At 49.3% G+C, this 15,582-nt stretch overlaps 1 protein-coding gene across 1 annotated transcript in view; it reads right to left on the bottom strand.

Annotated features, from left to right (window-relative positions):
• The window catches only part of RYR3 (ryanodine receptor 3), a 1,933,484-nt gene that overhangs the window by 680,913 nt on the left and 1,236,989 nt on the right, over positions 1–15,582 (bottom strand). The window contains exon 59 of the mRNA XM_078661960.1: positions 7,168–7,235. Coding sequence (XP_078518086.1) covers positions 7,168–7,235 — 68 coding nt within the window. The remainder of the gene's footprint in view (positions 1–7,167; positions 7,236–15,582) is intronic.

Here is a 15,582-nt window from a genome sequence, read left to right as displayed (position 1 = left end):
GTTGCTGCGACAGAAGATCCTGCCGAAGAAGCAGTCGAATCGGGGAATCTATGCTCAAACTGAGTAGCTCGGGAAACCATACTCTTCGATCCCATCCGGAGCCGCAAGAATAACTTGGGCCTGGTCGCGCCTGATCTTCTTCAGCACTCTGGGCAAAAGTGGTATAGGCGGAAAGGCGTACAACAGACCGCAACTCCACTTGCGACGAAAAGCGCTGCCGAGCGAGCGTCGCCTTGGAAATTGCAACTCGCAGAACTGATGACATTGCGCGTTCTCTTCGGTGGCGAATAGATCTAACCAAGGCTCTCACCACTGCTGAAAGAGACCGTGCGCCATGTCCAAGTTCAGACGCCATTCGTGATCCATCAAGCACCGGCGGCTGAGTTTCTCCGTCCTGGCATTCAGAGAACCTGCCAGGGTCCAGGACCACACCCTGTCCTGTTTGTTGCAATACCACATGGCGATGGTGTTGTCCATGAACACCTGCAGTACACTTCCCCGAACAGAGGGAAGGAATGCTTTCAGTGCAAGACAGATAGCCCGCAGCTCCAGAAGGTTGATATGGAGCCGGTACTCCGCTGGAGACCAGAGGCCTCTGATCTCCGCCTCTCCCAAGTGGCTTCCCCATCCCAGGAGGGATGCATCCATCACCACTGTGTGCTCCGGTTGGGGAAGGGAGAGGGACCCGCCACTGACCCAATCATGATTCGTGAGCCACCACTGCAAGTGTCGTGCAGTGACCTCCGAGATCTGGACATGATCGGACAGGTTGCCCTGATGCTGTGCCCAACGGAACTTCAGGTCCCAATGCAGAGCTCGCATATGCCATCTGGCATGGTGCACTAGCAGAATGCAGGAGGCCATCAGGCCCAGGAGCCGGAGGGTCATCCTGACTGAAACCCGGGATAGAGGCTGAAAGATCGGAATCATAGCCTGAATATCCCGGACTCGCTGCACGGGAGGATAAACCCGAAACTGCATCGAATCCAGAACCGCTCCGATGAAGAGGACCTTCTGAGAGGGACTCAGGTGCAACTTCGGCACGTTGAGGGAGAACCCCAGCAAATGCAGGAGGTCAGCCGTAGTCTGAAGGTGGGTGACGACTGCCTGGGGCGAGCCCACCTTCACAACCAGTCGTCGAGGTAGGTGAAGACTGACACCCCTAACCTGCGTGGATGAGCTGCGACCAATGCCATCACTTTTGTGAACACCCGAGGGGCAGTGGTAAGGCCGAAGGGGAGCACTGTAAACTGGAAATGCTCCTGGCCTACCGTGAACCGCAGGTAGCGCCGGTGGGCCGGCAGGACGGGATGTGAAAGTACGAGACCTGCAAGTCCAACGCTACAATCCAGTCTCCAGGGTCGAGGGCAGTCAAGACCTGAGCCGGAGTCAACATCTTGAACTTCTCCTTCCGGAGGAAGCGATTGACATTTCTGAGGTCCAGGATGGGGCGCAAGTCCCCCTTGTCCTTCTTGGGGACCAGAAAGTAGTGGGAATAACAACAACTCCCCACTTCTGGCCCAGGAACGCACTCAATGGCCCCCTTGGCCAGGAGGGCCGTGACTTCCTGTTGGAGAAGAACCAAATGATCCCCCGACATGCGGTGGCACCGAGGTGGCATGGCTGGAAGGGAGTAACCGTGGCAGATTATCTGCAGCACCCATGTGTCTGACGTAATCTCGCGCCAGTGGGGGAGGTGGTGGCGGATCCTGCCACCCACCGCCGTGGGATGTCCCTGAAGCTCAGATTAGGAGGGTTTAGAGGCGGAAGCAGTGGGGGTGGAGTTGGACGGACCCGCATGCTTGTTCCCCGACCCGCCCTTGCGGAATCCACGACCACGGCCTCGCTGTGGCTGGTTCCGCACAGGCCTGTGCCACCCGACCCCGGGTTACGAAAGGAACGAAAACCAGGAGTGGCAGGCTTCTTCGTAGAAAAGGACTTGGCCGTGGCCCGTGAGTCTTTAAAGCGCTCCAGTGCACTATCGGCCTTATCGCCAAAGAGGTGGGAGCCATCAAAGGGCATGTCCATGAGCGAGCCCTGGGCATCAGGCAAGAACCCAGTCGAATGCAGCCAGGCGTGGCGACGCAACACAGTCGTGGAAATAACCCCGCCCAAAGAATCAGCGGTGATGGCAAACTCAGCTGCATCCTTACCTTCAGCAATCGCTTGGGAAAGGAAAGCCTGGACCTCCTCAGAACACTGAGGCAAGACCTGAGCAACAGGCATGGGAGTAATGGCCCAACAAGCAGGCGGTGTTAACCGACCGCAGCCCTAAGCTGGCCGAGGAGAACAGCTTCTTACCAAATTGTTCCAGCCTTTTAGAGTACTTATCCAGCGGAGCCGTGGAAAGGCACTCTGCGACATCGAGGCCTGAATGACCAGGCTCTCAGGCGTAGTGTGAGTAGTCGGGAAGGCAGGATCACCAGGCGCCGGGCGGTGACGCCTGGCGACGTTTTTATCCATCGGCGCCCCCGTGGCCGGCCGCAATCAAGTGCCCAAGAGGACTTCAGTAAGGAACTCATTGAACGGAAGCAGCGGCTCCAACGACACAGACGCTGTCTGGAGCACCTCTGTAAGGAGGTTGGTTTTGAGGCCACTACAGGGTAGTCGAGATAGAGAGCCTCTGCAGACCGACAGAGCACCATGGTGTAGGAAGCACCCTCCTCCATAGTAGGCGGAGGAGAGGCAAACCCTGAGTCAGAAGAGACATCGAGTTTGCCAGCGTCTTCCAGGTCATCCATCCAATCTTGCTCAGAATCACATTGCCGGGCAAGAGGGTCCTCGGATCCATCCCAGTTATCGTCCATCTCTGGCGTAGAGGGAACCGGCCGCTGCGGCAGAGCCGGAGCCGGAGAAGGGATGAACGGCGTCGGGAACTGCACTGAGAACTGTGCCGGCCGGGTCTGGGCCGGAGCCGCTTCCCAATGCGGATCCTAGGCCGGAACAAAATGGTCCTGGAACTGGGGCAAGGGTGGGATAAACGGCACCCAGTGCGGCGCCGGGGGTGACGCCGGGCCGGAGCCGGCAGCGCCGCACCGCGTGGTGCTGGGGCCAGAGGTGCAGGATTCTGTGCGCCAGGGCCGGAGCCGGTGGCGGAGCCGCCGGGCCAACAGGATCTGGACACGAGACCGCTGGGCCCGAAGGTGCGCCGGGGGGGGCCAGAGGCCTAAAAAGGCGGTCCATGGCAGCAAGAGACTCTTGCACCTATTCGGGAGTTGCCGACAGACCTGGGTATGACGGGTAGGCAGTGGGACTCCCAGGCTCCAGAGGAGCCGCAGGGGCAGAATCCATGTCCCCCTCGTCCACCTCCGAGGAGCGACGGGGGAATGTCGGAGAGCGAACACTCTTCTTCGACTTCTTTTTATGGCGTCGCTTACCGGAATCTGAAGCCGAAGACTTGGAGCCCAAGGAGCGACAGCTCCGGTCCTGCGAGCGGTCGCGGGAACGGCCCCTGGACCCAGAGCCCAAGTGTGATGAATGCCGAACTTCCAGCAATTTCCGACGCCGCTCCTGCAAGGGCCATGGCTCGACAGTCCCGGCAGGCCCGGGAGTTGTGATCTGTCTCCAGGCAGTAGAGGCACACATCGTGGGGGTCCGCCACCGACATATTACGACGGCATGTCCCACAAGACTTAAAGCCGGGCATCCCTACGTGCACCAGGAGAAAAAAGGGGGGAGACAAAGTCTCAAAAGAGTAGTCAAAAAGTGACTAAGGTACGTGCTCAATCCGGATCTGTGCTTCCTGGCATGGAAAAAGAAAGAACTGACGTCAGCGCGCATTGGGTGGCGCCTAAGTACTCTCCGTGACGTCATCTCGGTGATGACGACGCCAGTGACAGACGCGGAGCCGCAGGACCCCACCTACTGACACGCAGGGGTACTGCTAAGCAAAACTTTCCGGATCCAGTCTGACGCCTGGGGATATTCTAAGGTAAGGAATCTATCACTAACGTGTCTCTTTCAGATAGAGTGTGTGTGAAATAGGAGACAGAACGGAAGAGAGAAAGGAAGAAGACGGAACAGAGGAACAGAGAGTGTAAGGGAGAGAGAAAGGATGGTGACAAAAGAGGAAGACAGACATGCAGAGAGAGATAGAAAGTTGGAAGGTGAGAGTGAACAATGAGAGACAGGAAAGTGATCGAGGTTCGGTCACATGAAAGAGAGAACAAATGAGAGATTACCAGGGAACTGGGGTGCCGTTCCTAAGAAATTAAAAAATGTTCCAACAAGTGAACATTATTTTTTATGGTTTTGTTGCGCTGTTTCCAGCGTTTCAGGAGAGGGTTTCCAATAAGGCAAAACAAACCTGTGCTTAATATACCAGGATGTCTTCACACCCCTCTATAATAAAACGTGGTCTGTCTGGGTGAGTGCGGCAGTTGTCACAGCAAAGCAGCGAAAGGGAGCATGAGGCGGTGCTAGCAACCCCCCTTTAGAGAGGAGATTGCACAATGAGAAGAAGCCGGTTTTATCTGCTGAAAGTAAGCAGCGGCAGCTAAACAATTTAATAAAGATACGCTAGTGTGCATGCAGGAAAAGAAAAGCTGCCAGAGAACAAAGCGCCATGAAAGCTAAGCAGTGCCCAGTGAAATCGGATACGTGGCAGAGCCCCGGGGCAGCTGAGGCCGGACTAGGACTCCAGTAACTCAAAAACATACACGCAAGCTAGACCTCTCTCAGAAAGAAAGTGGCTTTATCAGTTCCAGCATCTCAGAATGTTTCATGATCAACCACAGATTTTACTTTTACTTACCAGGCTCTCTGATTAGCCAGTTTGGTCTGTTTTATTCCTTCAGAAGGTAAAATATGTCCACTATGGTTTTCAATTAAAAAGCACTCTAGAGTTGGACAGATTAACTTCTACTAAAGAACGGTATGCTCCGGTGCATGCAAATCTCACCAGGCCTCTAGGAAGCAGTAAATAAGCAGACGCTAAAAGTGTAGGGGAGTTGTCTCCATCCCTGCCTGTGACCTCTCTTCAGCAGCCTATGGTGACATGCTCTGAGACCTCCCTGCATCCATTTACCTCGCAGCCCTGTATGCCGATAAGACATCACCAGTGGCAGCACACTCTCCTCCGTCCCTAGGACTCCAGCGCCACCACCTCACGTTAATAATATCATATCTCGGCTCACTCCCAGAAGAACACTTGAGCAGCCCTGTGATTGTGGAAACTCCGATGCCCCCTTGAGCCGATAATGTCGGTTCTCCTTTTACTGTAATTATCCTGACATACACATTCCTCTACGGCATCCTCCTCTGCTATCTCAAGGAATGGAATACCAGTATTAGCAAAGCCAATAGGTCTCGCCTATAGGCAAGCTTTTGCCTTTGGCGATTGGGTAAGAGTCGCGACCAGAGGCAGGGAGGGAGAAACAGACAAGGGGGAGAAGAAACAGGTACTGGAGGGGTTCTATGCTTCTCTACCGATAACAAAGTCCCCAGCGAGTCTTACTTTGGGTAGAATTCTTCACATCATTTATGATAAAATGTGCGTGTCAACTGTGTATTTTAATCCCTAACTCCTAAAATATCCTTGACATAAGGGACAGACAAGGGACGCACAGATGTCTCCCTGTATCACCATCCCCCCACGCCCCTCATTGCCCACATGTTTTCAAATACTACGACAAATGCGAGAATCAAAGCCCCTGAAACTTACATAGACATGAAAGGCTCTGCGGTAACATGCAGCGGGCTTCTCTGTGCTTTGGGGGAGCAGGCAGACTACATCATCAGAGCTTCCCTAGGTGTAAACTTCTCTCAAACTTCCTGGAAGTTACAGTGGCTGAGGGGAGAAGCGTGAGTCTGAGGGAGGGGGCGGTGAGGGGCCAAGACGCAAATAGAAAGAGCGCTGCCTTCGAGAAGCAGGCTTAATGAATAAACCGCGCCCGAGCTGCGGAGGGCTCTGGGGGGGGGGTCTGCAGATGACGACAGGGACAGCCGGAGGCTCCTCGTCCACATGGTTCAGATCGGAAGCTGGCACGTCAGCCCCCAGGATCCAAGATCCAGCCCCGAGAAAAAACGGAGGCTTAGAGGGGAGGGGGAGCAGAGAGATCTACAGGCTAGCCTGCACGCTCCAAGCGTGAAGGCAGCGTGGTTGCAGGAAGGCCGGAGCAGTGTCTTGTGTGCTTCACAGCTGTCGTGAAGACTTTTCTTATCTAAATAAACAAGCAGATAATAAAAGTCTTCATGACAGCCGTGAAGCAGGCGAGTCAGTCCGGGAGGGCAGGACCAAAAAGCCAAAGGAAGGCAACGAAAAACCCTCCTTTCCAATGGGAAGCCAGCATTGACCATAAACACTGACGCCACCCAAGGAAAATGGGGGGCGGGGCTTAAAGCCCTTTTCTAAAAGTCCTCATTAACAATGAATCTCGTCAAGCGATCTGCGCATGTGCGCAGCAACACTAGACGAGACCTAAAAACACTTCCACATAGTCTCAAAGCAAAGACAACACACTTCAAGCCACACACTCACATGGAATAACATGCGACCCATGTGACCAAGGACTTCAGTGTCCCAAATAGGAGATGTAAGCACTAAAGAAATACTATAATAAAATAAAAACACCTTTGGTCAATGCCTCTTGGTGTGCACCTGAAGCTGGGAAATGTCTCTGGTTCTTTGTAATGCCTTTGGCACTAAACAATGCCTCTGTCTCTTGTAATACTTTTTAGGGAGTGCCTAGGACTCGATAGATAGGAGTGCATGAAAGTGGAAATAGGCAACTACGAATGAGCTATAAGAGCATGCAGCTAATAAGAAAGGTGAATGCTGTCAAACTGTGCCACTACACCATCATTTTCTAATAGTTTCCTTAATGCTCAAATGATAATAACAAGATTGTAAAATGAGTAATGTTGTAATACTTTTACACCAACAATAAACTCCACAAATTCTGTACCATAAGTAATTTGACGTTAAATGAAAGTATGTTATCTTTGTTATTAAAGCATCCACTGCATAAATTAATCACTTCTTGGTGCTACATAGGGGAGGAATTTGACTTCTAAGGGACAAAGATGCTGCCATTCATGAGTTTGTGCTCAACAAAATTAATATAAAGGGGTTTCAAACCACTTAGGTATAGTGATGTTGAGAGCCCCAAGGAATGTATTTATAAATTTCTGAATACAACAGATTGTTGCAAACAATCACATACTTACTTTGGCAAAGAACTTGATTTCTTGCTCATGTGGAGACTTTTCGGTTTTCCCACTGCTGACAATTGCCTCTGTAAATACACAGTGCATAGGTCATGCAACACAGGCATACAAAAACTCCTGGCATCATGAGGTACATTTTTAATAAAACGTGCTGCTTCTTTTGATTGCAGATCTTATTTGGATACCATTGCAAAGTCATTGTTGCCCTATAAATAATGATAATGATAGGTATATTCTCATAATATAGTATACTCACTCTACATTGTTTACAACAGTGGCTCTCATTCAATTTACCTTCATAGGATACAATGAGCTGATTTACCCTGGTGAGGATTTAGGGCCTTATTTAGCTCTTGGCGGACAGCCGGCAATCTGCTAGGTCAGCGGATGGATGTCGTCTGAACCCATGGTGGAGCAGCTCTTGCAATATCTAGATATCTCCATCTATCTGCTGGGGATCTCTGTTCTATCAGAAATTCTGCTTCCTAAAGAAGGAGTTTGTTTTCTGTGAATATAAATTAAATAGTCCGGCAACACAGGGAACTTTTTCTCTGCATGTGGGGACCATTTAACATTTTCTTTGTCAGTTTCCACTATACATCTTATAGCCGAAAAGAGAGGGAAAAATGAGAGATGCTCTTCCTACATTCAATGGGGCGGGACTATCAATGTGATGCAGTGGGCCTGTGCCAGATGGACCGCTGGGCCAGAGGATACCTATGCCCCAGCTTGGGGAGGCTCTGACAATGGTCACCCAGTGGTTCTTTCAACTGTAAACAGAGTGGGGGAACCACAGGTCTGACAAAGCAGGAGGACTGCTGGTTATGACATTCCTGACACTCTGCCAAACCCTAAATGAGTCCCTTAATCCTACAGCTAACACTTACAGTTAATACACCCAATCCTACAGTACTCACTCCCCGCAAAAAACCATATCACCAGCTCCATAATCAAGATATACTGCATTCTCCCGATCGTGAAGAGGTGCGGTTTATATTATCATATACAAAGCACACTCTATTCTCCAGAGTGTGAAGATCTGCTTTTTATATTAGAATAAACTAAGAAAAGTAGTTATTTACCTTTGGTAGTCATCTTTCTCACCTTTTGAATATCCTAGGAGTCAGACTGGAGCCGGAAACTTTTCAATCGCTCTCCCTTCCAGCCTGAAGCAATGCATCCTTGATGTTGTTGGAGCAAAAATTGCCCCACTGCGCCCTGTCGGTCTCCTATACATTTTGTGGGAGCTTCGAGGCGAATAGGATGAGATCAAAATCTTATCAGGCAAGTGCAGTGCAAAATTTAAACTCTGAACCTTCCTATAACGATTCTAGTACAAAAAAAGTCTTCAAGAAGGGGAGGTTGGCTAAATTGGTGAAGACTGAGAAGGTAGATAAAGTATTCACCAGAAAGAATGTTACCAAAGGTAAGTAACTTTTTCTTCTGATGGATACTTCGACCTCCAGAGTCCTCATCTTTTGCATATATTTCCCAAATAAAACCCAACTGGGAGGTGGGGCTTGAAGAACTGGTTAAACCATGGAGGAATTATCGTGCAAAGTGTCCTTCCCTCCACACCTCTGAATCCAAACAGGTGTGAAAGGAAGCATAGGTCACTGTATTGCTATCACTGGGACCACAGCCTTGACAGAGCTAAAGTTGAAGACTTTGCCCTGGAGGAATAAACTCTGATGCCCTCCAGATGTTTCTAGTGTACCTGGGGCACAAGATGATCCAGCTGGACAACGTTCTCTATTGCATGATTTTGCCTATCATCTTGCTGATGTAGCTAATGAAAAGCTGCTCATCAAGCCGGAAATCTTTGATTTGGTCAATGTAAAAACTGACCGCCCTCGTACGGTCCAGTCTGTGGAGCCTTTCCTCCTCCTTATAGGGATATGGAGGTGGGAAGAAGGTAGGTAAGATGATGGACTGCCCCCAAGTGAAAGGGTGAGACTACCTTCGGCAGGAAAGAAGCTACCCTTTGTCTCTCAGTTGTATCTATTCCCTACCCCTTTTCCCTTACCCCCTCTCCCTTCTCCAACTCCCATTTCCCTTGTCTTCTATGCTCCTTAAATGTTTTTACCGGTATCGTTGGTAACTTGTAACTGATGTTAAGTTGGCAACTATGTGGAACCTTATGTAAAGCTCTCTGATACCTTCGGGTCTAGCCAGCGCTATATAAAACTCTTTAAATAAATAAATCAATAAATTGTTCTAAGGACCAACTTATTGGGATAAAAGGGGGTAAAAGGATTCTTGACATTCAGTGCTTTCAACTCACTGACCCATCTAGCCGATTTAAAGACAATCAGAAAAAAATGTTTTAAAGGTAAGAATTCACAACTGGTAACTGTGTAAGGGTTCAAATGTTTCACTCATTAAAACATGGGGACAAGATTTCGGTTGCATTGAGGTACAATGGACAAGGAAGGGGGGAACATAATGGTGAGGCCCTTCAGAAAGCTCATAAATATAGAGGACCTGAGCAGGGAAAGCGTGCCTTGGAGACACAGAAAGGCAGCTAACACAGATAAGTCGCCCTTTACCGTACTTACTGCACAACCAAGCTGAGCCGTTGACAGGGCAAACCGTAAGACATCCCATGAGTGGACCTTGAGAGAGTCTACGGAACTATCCGAAAACCACGTGGCAAACCTACTCCCCATCCCAGAGCACACTGTTTTGGTGGAATGTCTGCAGGAAGAAAACAAGTTACTTACCTGTAACTGTAGTTCTCCAGTATTGGAAGCTTTCATATATTCACATGCCTGAATTATTCCCCGTTGTCGAGACGGGAGTCTCCGGTACATAAAAAATCAATGCATAGCAGTATAGCAAACTGAAAAGAAACGAGACCTAGGCCCATTTTCCTTTTGCAACCCGTAGCCTTCGTTATGTAAAAAAGGCCCAAACTTTTCCCTGAACCAATCAGCTGTCCCCACCCTCTAGAACACTCCTGAGAGAACCTCTTGTCCCTAAGATTTTCACGCACTAGTGCATACTAAACACTCGCCGTGCCAAATCCAAGGTGAGCATCTCAGGGGAGGAGGGTGGGTGCATGCGAGTCTTTGAAAGCTTCCAATACTGGAGAACTACAGTTACAGGTAAGTAACTTGTTTTCTTACACCAGTATTGGAACTTTCATAGATTCACATGCCTGAATTAGAATAGTGAGCAGTAACATCACAAAGCACATTTGTTCCTTATATTCCAACCTGGTGCAACACAACTTGTGCATTATAAAGCTTAGTACAGTTTCATAAATGTGACTTTGTAAACAAGACAAAATAGGATGGAGGGATGTAAAAAAGGCTCACCGTCACTGGATGATGTTTCTCAGCACCGCTTCTCCCACCGCCGCTTCCGTCTCTGCGGCTGCTTCCAAGCAGTAGAGCTTTGTAAATGAGTGCGTAGATGCCCAGGTCGCTGCTCTGCAGATATCCTGTATAGGCACTCCTGCAAATAATGCCGTAGACGTGGACACTGCTCTTGTCGAATGGGCACGAACTCGTGAGTTCAGAGGCTTCCCAGCAGCCTGATGACAGTAAACAATTGCACTGGAAATCCATCTGGCAATGCCACGTTCTGATAAAGGAAAACCCTTCCTGGGTGCACTGAAGGCGACAAATAGCTGTGAAGATTTTCGAAAACCTTTCGTTTCTTTAAGATAGAACTTGAGACATCTCTGAACGTCTAATGAATGTAAGACTCTCCGCCGCTGTTGTTGGATGAGGAAATATTTGTTTCAACACCATTGGCTCATTCAAATGGAAATCAGTAGGCACCTTAGGAATAAATCTTGGATTAGTCCTCAGAATCATTTTGTCCTCTTTGACCTGCAAAAAAGGGTCTCGTATTGTGAGAGCTTGTAGTTCTCCTACACTCCCAGCTGAAGTTAGGGCCAGGAGAAGCGCCACTTTCCAAGATAAGAATTTAAGGTCCGCTCTGTGTATGGGTTTGAAAGGTTGTCTCATTAATTGAGACAATACTATGTTGAGATTCCAGAGCGGTGGCGGAGGTTTTATTGGAGGGAAAACCCTGAATAATCCCTTCATAAACTGCTTGATGATCCTGGCTGACCATAAGGAAGGGCCTGATGCAGGTCTCCTGTATCTGGATATTGCAGCTAAATGCACTTTTAAAGAAGCGTGAGCTAATCCACACTTTGCTAACAGCAAGATGCATGGGATGATTTCATGAGGTGCCACCGTCAGTGGATGGGCACCATTCCGTTGACACCAGAGACAAAACCTCTTCCACTTCATCCTGTAGGTTTTGTTTGTGCTCTCTGCCCTAGCCTTCGATAGGATGTTTCCGCACTCCTGCGAAATATTCAGATATTGGACCTCACAGTGCTCAGGAGAAAGGCTGCTAAGTGCAAGGATTTCGGGTCCGGATGGAGCACTTGTCCCTAGGACATTGTCAGGAGCGATGGTATCGGCTGGAGGCGAATAGGTTGTGCTTCTGACAGCAGTAGAAGCTCCGCGAACCAGTGCTGTCTGGGCCACCAAGGGGCTATCAGGATCAGCCTGCACGGTTCCTTCTTTATTTTCCTGAGGACCCTTGGCAGGAGGGGAATCGGGGGAAAAGTGTAGGCAAAGAAGTCGAACCATGCCATCGAAAACACATTCCCCCAGGATCCCCCCTGGGGAAGCCAGCTTGCGAAGAACTGGCATTTCTTGTTCTCCCTTGTGGCAAAGAGATCCACCGTTGGTTTGCCCCATGCTCGAAAAATGGTGTCCAGGACTCCCTGGTCCAACTCCCACTCGTGGCAAGAAGTTTTGAGCCTGCTGAGAGTATCTGCTTTGGTGTTATGATTCCCTGGTAGGTGTTCTGCAGACATGGATATTCCTTGTTGTAGAGCCCATTTCCATATGTGCTGAGCTTCTTGAGAAAGGGAGAGAGATCTTGTGCCTCCCTGCTTGTTTAAGTAGTGCATCACAGTCGTGTTGTCTGTTCTTATCAACACGAACAAACCTCTGATTCGTGGCAGGAAAGCCAGCAACGCGAGGCGCACTGCCCTTAGTTCCAGCAAGTTTATGTGCAGTTGTTGTTCTTCTAACTTCCATCCACCGCTGACCTGCAGGTCCTGCAGAAATGCCCCCCTTCCTTCCAGGGACGCATCTGTAGTTAATACCAATGGGGCTGGAGCCTTGAGAAATGAGAGTCTTTGAGAGACGTTTTGCTGTTGCATCCACCACGCTGCTGCTTGCAGCATGACCGGTGTCACTCGCACCACACCCTCGAAGGATCCCTGTGCTTGACACAATACGAGGTCGAGCTGTTCTTGTAACGGCGGCATTCTTAATCTGCAGTGAGGCACGAGGGGAATACAAGATGACATTATCCCCAGCAATGATTTGTACCTGCGTACTGAAATATACTTTCTTTTTAGAAATCTCTGGAAGTGGGACACTAGTTTTTGTTGTCTTTCTGTGGAGGGGAACGCTTTGTTTTTCTCTGTGTCTAAGATTGCTCCCAGAAAAGTTATCTGTTTTTTTGGTTGAAAAGATGATTTTTTCTCGTGCAGAATCAACCCCAGCTTGGTGAACAAGTCTATGCACGCCCCCGTTGACGCTCTGGTTAGTGTTTCTGTTGGTGCCTTGACTAACCAGTCGTCTAGGTAAGGAAAACCTTGATGTTTTTGTTTCCTTAAAACAGCCGCCACTGGAGCCAGGCATTTTGTGAACAATCTTGGGGCGGATTTGAGGCCAAAAGGCAGTACCTTGAATTGGTAATGTTCCCCAGCCACCGTGAAACGAAGGTACTGCCTGTGTGCAGGATGGATTGGGACGTGAAAATACGTGTCTTGTAAGTTCAAAGTGGTCATATGATCCCCTTGGTTTAAAAGTAGAAGGATGTCCTGTAGAGAAATCATCCGGAATGAATGTTTTTTGAGATAAGTATTCAGGAATCTGAGATCCAGTATAGGACGCCATTGTAGGATGTTTTTCCTGACTAGAAAAAATCGGGAGTAAAATCATTCTCTTTTTGAGAATTCGGTACCGGTTCTATTGCTCCCGAATCTCCTTCCGGATTTGATGCAAATGATTGACCTTGTGATGCATCGGTGGCATCCGAGGGGGGGTCTGAAGAAATTCTAGAGTGTGTCCGAATTGAATAATGTTGAGGACCCAACGGTCCGTGGTTATTATTTGCCAATTGTGAAGAAAACAGGAAATTTTTCCACCCAAGGTTACATACGATCTCAGTGTATCCGGTGTGATCAGCATTCGCAGGTTGTCATTGTCGTCGGGCGTCCTTACCCTGACAACCTCCTCTACCTCTTGGAGCAGATTTGGAATAACCTCCCGATTGTCGCTGTGTGTACTGCTGACAGTAGGGTTGAGAAGTGGAGGTATAAGAAGAATATCTCCCTTGCTGATATCCTCCTCTGTATGATGTTTGCCCCCTACCCTTAGAGCCACGAAAAGGAACCTTTCTGTATTGCAGAGTTCCCAAAGCTTTGGCAGTATCAGTGACTTTCTTGATACTCTGCAGCGCGTCATCCACTTGCTTGCAGAATAAGTCTTCGCCGTTGAACGGAAGATCCAAGATTTTATTTTGGACCTCCGGTCTGAATGCCGTAGCCCTTTACCACCCTTGTCTGCGCAGCACAGCCGCTCCTCCTAGAGACCTGAAAGCTGTAGTCGCTATATCCATAGCGCAGTCTATGATTTCTGCTGTAGTCCTCTCCCCCTCCAAAAGAATCTTTCTGGCTTCTTGCTTCTCCGCATCCGGCATGTGGTCAATATAAGGTGACGGTTGCACCACATTTGCCTGTCGTACCTTCCCAGGATGGCTAGAGCATTTGCGGCCTTTACTAACAGAGCTGACATCGAGGAAAATCTCTTCCCTGCGTTGTCCAGCCTTCTTCCTTCTCTGTCCGGGGGTGCTTTTATCTGAGCTGATGGGTTTCTTGATTTCTGCTGCGCCGCCTGTGTAATCACCGAATCTGGTTTGGGGTGACCCAAAAGGCAGGCTGGGGCATCTGCCGGCCCTTTATACTTTTTGTCTAATCTCGCAAGTACTGGGGTCACTATAGCTGGTGATTCCATCACCTTTGGGCCTTCCTCCCAAATATGACTCACAATCGGCAAAGATCGAACCGATTTGCGATAGGTTTCTTTAAAGTCATATAAAAAGCATTCAGCCTTATCCTCCGACATGGAAAGCGAGAATCTTTTAGTGGCCCTTTCCATCAGGTTATGAAACCCCCCAATGTCCTCTGGTGGGGAATCCACGGGTTTCGGTGAAGGGGACGCAGGTGAAGGAATGAGGTAATCGTCCCACTCCTTGCTTGGATCCGTAATCTCCCCATCCTCATGCTCCTCATCAGTAGTGTCAGGATCACGCTGAGGTCTCGATGGCGGAGACTTAGGCAAAGCCTCCTGCAAGATCTCTCGTCTGCGCACCGGCATACCCGATACAGAGCGTAGCCGAGGTGTAATGTCAGGGATTTCCATAGTCGTTTGAGGTGTAGGATATCTTCTTCTATTATCTTCCAGCATAGACTGAAGATCTCTCAACAACGAAGAGGGCACAATTGCCATCTCTTCTCGTTGTTCCTGGTGGTGGTGATGTTGGGGATGACTGAAAAACCTCATTCATCTTGTGAGCCTTCTTCCTGGTACTTAACCTTCAGTTGAGATGGGCTGCTAGCGTATCCAAAAGGACCACCATCATCCTCTTCCTCCGAATATTCCTCCTCCAGAAGGTGAGAAGGAACCAATGGTGATACCTTACTTGGCGACCTAACTTCTGGCGTTATTGTTCTTTTCCTGGCTAAAAAACGTTTCTCCGGTGTTTTTGCCGTCGTCGGCGAGCCTGTCGACGAGATCGTAGTCGCCGCCGTCGATGAAATCATAACCGTCGATGCTATCATAGACGTTGTCGTCACCGTCATTGTCGTCAACGGTCCCATGGTCGATGTCGTCGTCGACGATCCCGACGATGACATGGTCGTCACTGCCTTCGTCGACGAAGGGCTTGTCGTCATCATCGTCGACTCCGTCGTCGACGGCGGAAGCGTCGACGGCAATACAGCCTTTACCTCAGTTTTCGTCGACGACAATGGCGTTTTCGTCAACGATGAGGTTCTCCTCGTTGACGCTGCAGATTTTTTTTCACCTCAGAAGGTGTAGAAAAATATTTTTTAAAGGTCATTTTTACCTTTGGAGGAGATTTTGACGGCTCTGATGAAGTCTTCTTAGCCTGTTTCTCCTCTAAAGCATGACCCTTCTTCTCCTTAGACTTTCCTGAAGGAGATTTTGAGGGACTGCGACCCGAAGACCCTGGTGCGGTCTTTTTAGTTTTTTTTTCAGGCCTCTCACCTGAGGTATGAGCCTGTAGAGATCTGTTCCTCTTTTGAGATCTCCTGGATGATATTGACTCCTCCTCACTGTCACTTGA

The sequence above is a fragment of the Lissotriton helveticus genome, chromosome 9 (genome assembly GCF_964261635.1).
Source record: "Lissotriton helveticus chromosome 9, aLisHel1.1, whole genome shotgun sequence".
Classification (NCBI taxonomy): Eukaryota; Metazoa; Chordata; class Amphibia; order Caudata; family Salamandridae; genus Lissotriton; species Lissotriton helveticus.
Note: the sequence above shows the minus strand (reverse complement) of the source record. Positions and strands in the feature narration are given on the sequence as shown.